At 28.2% G+C, this 10,319-nt stretch overlaps 1 protein-coding gene across 3 annotated transcripts in view; it reads left to right on the forward strand.

Annotated features, from left to right (window-relative positions):
* LOC143225537 (tyrosine-protein kinase RYK-like) overlaps positions 1–9,718 on the forward strand; it is a 154,921-nt gene extending 145,203 nt beyond the window's left edge. For all 3 annotated transcript variants that reach the window (XM_076455168.1, XM_076455166.1, XM_076455167.1), the window contains exons 11-14: positions 1,075–1,184; positions 4,246–4,405; positions 4,857–4,993; positions 7,087–9,718. In XM_076455168.1, the coding sequence (XP_076311283.1) occupies positions 1,075–1,184; positions 4,246–4,405; positions 4,857–4,993; positions 7,087–7,198 (519 nt within the window). In that variant the 3' untranslated portion in view covers positions 7,199–9,718. The remainder of the gene's footprint in view (positions 1–1,074; positions 1,185–4,245; positions 4,406–4,856; positions 4,994–7,086) is intronic.
* Positions 9,719–10,319: the final 601 nt, after the last annotated feature.

Consider the following 10,319-nt stretch of genomic DNA (forward strand, 5'->3'; position numbering starts at 1 on the left):
AGAGTCAAGTGATTCACTAACATTTTATGATAAAAGTTAACTTTATTTGTTGAATATATAAGACTGTTCAATTTAAGAATTTTTATTTAGTGATTTGATATTTAATGATTATTTAGTTTAGTGTTAAAAGTGATACTTATAGTATATTTCCTTACGTAACTTGTACAAGTCGTGTGTGCAGTGTAATTGTTGTATTAGGCTTTAGTAATGTTCTTGAAGTCATTGTAATCAAAGCCTCTGAATTTTTCTCTTCATATGTAATATTGTTATTAGTAGGTGTTTTTTTCATATGTTATAAATGCTTGCAGATACAGAGAGGAAGTAAATAAGTTAGTGAAAGTAAAAGTGAGAAAAAGTAAAGTTAGACTGCTTAATTGTCAGTTTAGCAGTAACAAGCAATTTTCTAAAGTAACAACAGAGATAGAAAAGAATAATTAGTCTTGTCAAAAGGTGTTGTAAAGTAATTGAATCTGCTTGTATAGCCTATGACAAAACAAAAGACAATTATTTAAAGCTCTGGATACAGTTATGGTAAACAACAGTTATATTGATGATTTTAAAGTGTGTATTGCAACCAGTATTGCAATAACAGAAATAGAGAATAATAATTTTTGTCAAACAGTGGTCTAAAGTAATCAAACCTGCCTTTGTGGACTTTGATATAAAGGGACAATTATTTTAAATCTCTGGATACAACTTTGATGACCAATAGTGTAATAAAGTTGTTTCCATATGTTTGATTTGTTTTGAATGCATTATTTTAAAACAAGTAGATTTTGTGCTGTATATTTACTATTGAAATTTATTGCCAACAGGTTATACACATACTGTAAAGAATTTGTCCCTGACAATTTTTTAGAATGTGTTTCACTAAGAGTTTCACTCAAAGCTTACATCAGCTATTTAGCAGCCTAACTTAAAAGTAAAGTAAATTTTTTCATAATTTATCGATCTAAAGCATATCTACTTTGTACAAATAAGAAATTATGCTTTATATTATTTATGAAAACTTATCATAATTATGGTAAATTTTTGGACTTGTAACAAGGCTCACTTTTCTTGCTTATACTTTAGACATTGCTGACCCAAGACCTTGTTGGCATGGCAATCCAGATGGTCCAAGGAATGATTTATCTAAACAAGAAGAAGATTATCCATGGTGATCTAGCTACTAGGAACTGTGTGTAAGCAGCCATGTTTTTTTACTTTTCTTATACTTCCAAAATTAAACTAATTGTTCTCCATTTATTTCAAACTCTGCTTTTTCAGAAGTGTATATAATCTGTGATGAGAAAACCCACTTGTAGAGAAAATGATGTATTTCAAAACGGCTAGTATGGGTAGAGAAAGCCTTACTTATACAACAACTCAAGCCAAAAATGAACCAATACAAAGGAACACCTTTATACCTATATTAATAAATATTTCCAACATCTAAGCACGCCCTCTACATTCCTACACTAAATTACACAACCGCCTTCAAACATGTGGTCAGCTACTGATCAGTAACCCTTTCTTTCTTTGTGAACCTGACGATGACCATTTTTAAATATATGTCTCCATATAATTTTAAGTCACAGGACATTATTATAATATTATAACAGTTACTTGTGTATATATCCCAACTTCTGAACAGACTTCAAAGTTAGCTTTGCTTTTATGAAATGTAAGCTATTTTCACTGTGGCAACATATATTTAAGTTTCTCTTCTTTTTTACTAATAAAGTAGTTAACATACATTTTGTCATAAACCTGTCTAAAATTCCTTTAGAGAAAAACACTATTTAAAATTATTAAAGTGAATTGTCAATTTAAGATACAATTTAAAAAAATTCAAAATACTAAGCTGTAATGAGATATAACTTGGACATAATTTAACAGATCATCCCATAGAAACCATGCTTTGGCTTTTGATCAACTGTTTATTGTTTTGTTGTTATTATGTGGATAATATGGAAATTAACTAATTGTTAACTCTTATAATTTTCTTAAAATTTTAGATATAATGTTTGATTAAGGCTCATCCATCTAATTTTAAATTTGCTGCATTCTTTAAACACATTTCTCTATTTTTTCTTAATTTATTTCCCTGTTATTACATCAGTGTGTAAGACATGTTGTGAATTCAATCTTATGCATAAATCATAGTTATTTTATATGATGTACACAATATTAAAACTGATTTGACTCAACTGCTGCTTTTTCTAATTATGTATATTATCTGGAAAATTGTGGTCACAGTGTTTAGCTAATTCATAAGCATTTTATTTTTATACATTCAAATGTAGTTAGTAGATTTTGCTTTCAGTCAACTTACCAGCCTGTCTAATCTGCTGCATTATGTAGAAGGTAAACATGAATGTTAATTATCTATGGACCTTTCTAATCCAGTAAATTTTGTAGAGCTTTTTGTTTTGTTTGTATCTTGTAATCAATTATATGATGTAAAACATATAGATTTGAATTTTATTAACTGTTAAATTTTATTATTATTATTATTATAAGCAATTACAAGAATTAAATGTAGGGATGGCTAATATAAATCTTTCAAAAACAATGCAAACAAAATAGTAGGGATGACATTTGCATCCTTCCTAAATAATAGCACAGATACAAAGTGTAGTATAATATTAATAGACAAAAATAGGAGAAATTAAACTGAATTGAATAGTTTTATATATATTACTGTACACTAATTCTTCTCTTCTGTTATATGATGGAAATGTCATTTTTACTGTATTCTTTGCATTGTTTTTGAAGGCTTGTTATTAATCATCACTACATTTACTTCCTTTTCTTGAAAAGTGTTTTTTTTTCTTTACTTGTTTGCTTGTTTTTTTTCAATGCAGTATGTCAATAGGCATAGGAAAGTTGTACTTATAACCAAGTTCTAAATATGGTGAGGTTCCATTGTTTTTATATTATTGGGTGGTAATTTCTGTTTCATTCTGTACTTAAGTTTTACATAGGGCACCAAATTTCTGTAAGAAAGCTAAGTACTGATAATATTATATATAAAGAATTATGGGGCTTTTTTAATCGCTACTAGTTAATAAGACTTAAGATTTATAAACGTGGATACTCTATTTCAAACTATATTACCTCAGTGAAATTGATTGACACCATTGTTTTTTTCTTTTAATTTTCACATAATAAAAAGCAGCAGCAGAAAGACAAACAGTAAATTCAAACCTTTTGCTATTATATTTACTGACATTACAAGAACTTGTGGCTCAGTCATTTCATAAATATTGTTATAAAAGGAAACATTGTATAGTATTATGAAGCTCTAAGGACCTATTTAAGAAATATTTAAGAATACCATTTTGACAAAGAGTAAAGACCATCCCTACTTTGACAGTGCTACCATCTGCCTGATGTATATAACATTATTTATATTCAAAACTTGCAATATTTCTAGCTGATCCTTCACAGAAATTCTAAGTGGTCCTCCAGAAATTTTAATTGGTTTATTTCAAAAACACATACACACATATGTATGTTAATTACATTTTATCAATTTAAGGTGTAGGTTTTATAGAAAAGGATATAATAGCAAATGTTTGTGTGTATACATGTATAATATTAAATAAAACAAAATTCTAATTGAAAACAACAATAGTAGATTATATCACTCTAAAAGCACATAATTTTTAAATAAGGGCAAACTAACCAATTTAAACTGTGGGCTTTAATTTATGAGGATGATTGATAAACTACTTCTGAACTGCTAGCACTAATACTAAAGATTATACTAATGTTAAAAAAAATGGATGTCAATTAACTGCTATTCCTTCTCATTCTGAACATTACAAGGAGCTCTTAAAATTGTACATTATCAACTACTTGATCTTTTTATTACAATTAATAATTGGTATAATTTACATCCTTATTTTGTATGGAAATGTTGATTTTTTTATTCTTTTAAACTTCTACTTTATGTAATATTCAGTATGCTGTTGAAGTAGTAGATTTAACAGGTAACCTTTTAGATGTTTTAATCCTGTATATGACAAGAATTGGTTTGGTTTGTAATTTTCCAGATGTACATATAACCACTTACACTTAATCCTAAAAAAACAACATAATTAAACAGTAATAGTTATTATTTGTTATGGTGTTGTGGAACTATTCACGTCATTAGCTTTCTAATAATTAACAGTTTATTTTTAATGAAAATCAATAGTCTTTAAGTTTATTGTTATAAGTGCATTTCCTAATTTTTATGTTCATTATTTCTTTTAGAGTGGATGACAAATTACATGTGAAAATTACGGACAATGCCTTGTCACGTGATTTGTTCCCCAATGACTATCATTGTCTTGGTGACAATGAAAACAGGCCTGTAAAATGGCTTGCATTAGAGAGCTTGCTCAAAAAAGAGTTCTCAACAGCTAGTGATGTTGTAAGTAGTAAAATATATCATTTTATCACTATGTAAAAATAAAATTGAATCAACAAATATTTTTGATTTATCAAAACTTTTGAAAATAATTGAAAACCTAGTTCGTAAAAGCTTATAAAAAGTAGCTACACTTTGGGTATTTCTCTGAAATATTGCACATTACAGATCAAACTTTTTTGTATTGGTGAAAAAATAGGTTAAATAATGTATTGAGGTTCTTCACATATTTTAATGGGAAGTGACATTTATTTCAATGTCACCCTTTTTTTTGGTATCAACAAAGAAACTTAGCATAAAAATGTTGGAATTTAGAGAAATGATGAAAGTATAGTGTTTATCATCTTGCACTACAAACTGTTTGTGGCTTATACTAAAAAAAGATATGTTTTTAGAAAGTTCTAGTTTCATACTTTATATTATCTTGTGTAAAATTGTTTATTTTTATTTTCAGTGGTCATTTGGGGTCACTCTTTGGGAGTTGATGACCCTTGGTCACCAGCCTTATGTAGAAATAGATCCCTTTGAAATGGGAGCATCTCTTCGTGATGGTTACAGGCTTTCTCAGCCAATCAACTGTCCTGATGAATTGTAAGTATGCATTTATTGCATCAATAAGATCTTACAGTAAACTTAAAAAGGTCTAAGATTCCATTCCTTGCAATGGGCAAAATATAAATAGCCCATTGTCAAATGTAGCTTAGAACTAAAATAAAAACTTAAAAACAGATGTTCAAGATTTTTTTATTTTTCAAAATTCATCTTACCTATAAGTCTGAAACATGGCTGGGTATAAAGCTTAGTTTGTTGCATAAGGAATGTGATTTAAGTTTACATTTATAGTAACATCATATAGAATAAAAATTAAAATGTTCATACTACCCAGTTATGGTTATTAGCCTTTACAATTACCTAAGTCTAATTATGAATCAATAAAATTTTTTATAATATATGTATAATCACACATCAAGTGGTAACTATTTTTATCTTCTATATATATGCAAAAACGGCTCGTTTGGGTTGAGAAATATTTTACATAGAAGAGCGAACAACGTTTTGACCTTCTTCGGTCATCGTCAGGTTCACAAAAAAATATGTAAAATATTTCTCAACCCAAACGAGCCGTTTTTGCGTATATATTTCTCTACAAGTGGGTTTTCTCGACATCACTGAGTTTTATCCTCTGTTGTGACTGCTAACCAGTTGCTGTTTTCAGGAACTCCTGAAAAAGACTATTTTCTGTGTTATTTGTGGCCAGAATTTGATCTTTTAATGGAAGTTGTATGCTTTATCCAATTCACTTGAATATCCACTAAGAGAATTTAATTCAACTAACTGTTTGAATGTATTTAAGAAGGGGTATTGAAATTTTGCTGATTTCTATGCTAGGTTGAATGAGTGTATTATCAGTTAGATGAATTAGGAGGTTTATTTTATGTTCCTTTGTTCTTGTTCATAATTAATACCCTTTTATTTCAGTCTTATTTCAATTTAATGTATGATCTCTGAATTGATGGTCTATGGCAGATAGATTGGTGTCATCAAGTGTTGAATGTTTATTATAATTCTGAATTTGAACTTTTGTTGGCTTTTTTTTTCAGTTAAGATGTTTTAACCCATATTCACAGATGATGCTGTAGAAAGATTTTTTTTTAATCATTACCATTGTGTATTTAGGTAGTTTGTTGTGTACTAATTGCTATTTTATTGAGACTTCTAAATATTATTATGATTTTATGTTGTTTAAATGTCTTTGTTTTCAGATAATCTCTAAGATGTATGTCTTAATTTTATTCTTGTTTACTGTTGATGTTTGATGTTTATTTATTATATAAAAGAAGCTTCTCAGGACTTTTTTTAGGCAGTAACTTGAGGCAATAGATAAAAACTAGTTAATTAGTAATTTAATATTTATATAAAAAGAAATTTTAGTAATTAGACTTAAGTGACTGTAGGCTATTAACCATCACAATGACTTGTATCCTACACCAGAACATTACCATAAGCAATTAAAGAATACTAGGTTCATGCTTTCACTACAACCTTAACAGATAGTTATTGAAAGTACATCATATTAGAATATCTAATGTTTGATTTCTATGTTTAAATAAAGACCCAATCAAGTTCATTTATGCTCTGAAAAATAGCAGAAAATATGTATTTTGAAAATAGATAGCAGGTTTTAAATTAAATTTTTAAACTTTATGTTTGACAACAATCATGGTACTATGCAGTTTTTCATATTTGGAGCATTATAAGACGTGACCCTGTCGTTAAGCCTGTACCTATACATTTCTTATTTTGTATATTATTGTATCATGTTATGTAATGTCATTATGGATCAAAATACAGTACTGTTAGGACAAAGTCAAAAATTAGATTTAAGTCTACTTTCAAAGAATAATGGAAGGTAAATCATATGTGAAACATCAATATTTTATTAATCTTTATATTTAATACAACAGAAACTCTGGAAATATTTGAATTCAGCAAACAATTAATATTTTAATATTATTTATTCAGTATTTAATATTTATTTATTTTAAATGTCGTGTATGTGTGTGTGTGTATTTGACATCTTATAAAAATATGATTTCCAGTGAATTTTATAGGCAATAAATAATTATCTGATATTAAATAGTGTTAAAAGATTACTTTATTAATAATTGCACTTATGCCTACAGGTACACTTTGATGGCCTTTAGCTGGGCTGCTGCACCTGAAAAACGACCAAGTTTTATACAGTTGCTTGTCTGTTTCCAAGACTTTTACAATGCCCTAGGACTTTACGTTTGATCTATGTCAGCAATTACAGATGGTAAAAAGATCTCTCAGGTCAATGCAGAGTCAAAGAAAGGAGTAATTTCTGTCTATCTTCTGTTTTATAAGAATGAAACTCTCAGTCTTTAACATTGTATTATTTGATATTTTAATTATTAAGTGCCATGAATTTCATGTAGGAAAAAGAAACTTTTGAACCATAGTGATCAATATTGACCTGATGTTGTACTATCGGACAGACAATATAACATTACATTTTATACCTAGTTCACCAATAGTAATATCAAAGAACAAGGCCATATCTCAGTTTGTACATACCTTAGAGTTTCTAGGAAAACTGGTTTGATATTTTAACTGAAAAATATTATTAGAATGAAAATACAAAGACAAGTGATAGATTTATATGTAAAACAGTAATTAAGGTAACTTGAACTTATCATTAACACTATTTCAAAAAGAAACTCTAATTTTCAGTTTTTACCTAATTTATTGCTGTTTGGCTGTCTATTAAAAAATTCTGTATTACACTGTAATTTATTCATGTCAGTGGTTATTTCTCATTGACCTTCATACAGGTAAGGACCAAACAAGTATGTGTTTGGGTTTCTAAACTGTTAACAGTGAAATGATCTTTTGTCTCGTTTTAACCCTTAAATAGCAGCCATCATCAATTGATGCTGCTACCTACAACATTCCCACTGTTTAAGGGTTAAATAACACATGTTTAAGTACTTTATTTAATTAGAGTTTCAAACAAAGTTGTTAAATTTTGCTGTTTTCATGAGTGGTCTTACCTGTCGGGCAAACTGGGCAATTGCCCAAGGGCCTCCAGTGCTATGCCTTTTAATCTTGAGTTTTCTTATCATTATGAGGCTCCATTTACTGAATTCTACCCAAGGCTCCAGAATGACTAAGACCACTCCTAACTATTCTAATAGACACAATTAATCCTGATGAAATAACAAATTGTACTTGATTTAATTTGAAAGAAATAATGCTTTTGAAAATTCATTTTCTTTGAATATTTTCATGTATTAATTTTAACGTACTAAACAAACATTCTTTTATCATCATGCATGAGTCCACTCACTATTTAATCATGCATTATATTTTTGAATGGGAATTAGGTCTTTACTAAGAAAAATCTTAATATATAAGAGTAACATAAATCTTTTTAGTTTTATCATATAAAAAATACAAAGGTTTTGCTTATTTCCTAATATATTTTTATTCCAAAGAATTCTTACAAAACTAAGGGCATGTTGGATTTCAAAATATATCAAAGACTGTAAACACATTATTTTTCAGTAATCCTCATTTCCAATTGTGCTGTTGTGTATAATTATGTGTATTTGTTTTCCACAGCTATAACATTAAGATGATTCTATTAATGACACCAGTTTGAGAAACAATTGAAAATATGAAATCTTACCTCAAATGGAGAAGGAAAAGAATGTCATAATGTGGTCCAATATTTTTATGTTGAATCTGTTATTGATTATAGATTTTAGTTGTTAATGTTTATACAAGAGGCTGAGAGTGACATCTATTTCAAAGGTTTGAAAAATTTTCACATTTGTTAGATACATGAAAAATTATTTGAATGTAATTAGAAGTTTTTATGTTAATTAAATGTTTGTATTGAAACGATTGCATATATCTATAATAAAACTCTTGTTCTTTGTTGTTTAGTAAAAAATCTCATCAGATGCTTAAAAAAGTGTATCATGTGAATTGGATGTGCTTCTGGAAAATGATCAAAGCTCTACTTCATCTTTCCAGTCATAAAGCATTATGGATCAGAAACGACTTCTGTTTAACATTTTTATATAATAGTGAGAAATGGAAGTGATGGCTCTTGATGATGTGCAGTATAGTAATATATAACTCTGAACTTTTGTACCCTGTGTAATTAGTTTCTTTTAATAGTAGTTTAAACAAATGAGTCATATTTTTAAAACCTGATCAAAACTTAGTTATTAAATTTGCTGATATCATTCTTCCCTTCATCACATACTAAAGAACTTCGTGGAATATTTTTTGTTCTTGCTATAGAACTTTTGTGGTTACTAGATTTGCTTTTTTATTAACAAGAAAATTAAAAAAATACTTTAAAACTGGTATGGAATACATGAAATGCTTTGTGTTATGTGAAACGATAAAGTAGGTTTTTCTCTTATATTTATTGGATTTTGATATCCTCTTCCATAGCTGTTTTTTCTCATCCAGTGAGCTGTTTAGTGTTTAAGGGAATAACTAAAATTCTGTTGCCTAAATCTTTAGGATTATTCTGACAGAAACCCAAGTTTGAATGCTAGTCAACGTTTATTGACGATTTGTGTATTTGTTCTTGATGGCCAATATAACAGCTAATATGTTTGTACCAATTTGTAAATTTTGTACAGCTGTTTTGGTATTTTCATGGTATTTCTTCTATAGCTATAAAATGCTCAATGAGATGACTTGTCCATTGTATGGTACTAGTATGCCAAATGTATAAATATACATATATAAAAGATCTTTGTGATTTTGAATTTGTGTTTGTTATTTTTATGCAAAAACTGGTATTTTTTAAATTTCCATCAGACCTTCAATAGTAAGTTATGCCTCATGTAAGATGTTAAGTTCCTAAGCAATTTAAAAATCTTCATTTCTCTTGTAACATTCAAAATCTAATTGTAAAAGTTTATGTACACACATTGCCAAAAATTAAACACTATAAAAAGAATATATTTGCAATTGAAAGGTGTCTCAAACAGTCTATATGTAAATATATTGTTGAAAAAGTGAGACTTTATAAAAAAAAAAATAGCCCCCACGCTAGTACAGCGGTATGTCTCTGGATTTACAACGCTAAAATCAGGGGTTTGATTATCCTTGGTGGGCTGAGTAGATAGCCCGATGTGGCTTTGCTATAAGAAAAACACACACGCTTTATAAAAATAAATATTTATTTGCAATTAAAAGCTGTATCAAACAGTGTATGCATTAATTTACTCTCAAAAGACAACTCTATAAAAAATCTGTATATGAACGTGATATAATTACTTAGTTAAACACAAAAATATGAACCTTATTTGAATTCTGATTCATTATTGAAATATATGTTTAATCTCTGTTTATAAAATTTAGTTTT

Source organism: Tachypleus tridentatus, chromosome 9, assembly GCF_004210375.1.
Source record: "Tachypleus tridentatus isolate NWPU-2018 chromosome 9, ASM421037v1, whole genome shotgun sequence".
In the NCBI taxonomy this organism is placed as follows: Eukaryota; Metazoa; Arthropoda; class Merostomata; order Xiphosura; family Limulidae; genus Tachypleus; species Tachypleus tridentatus.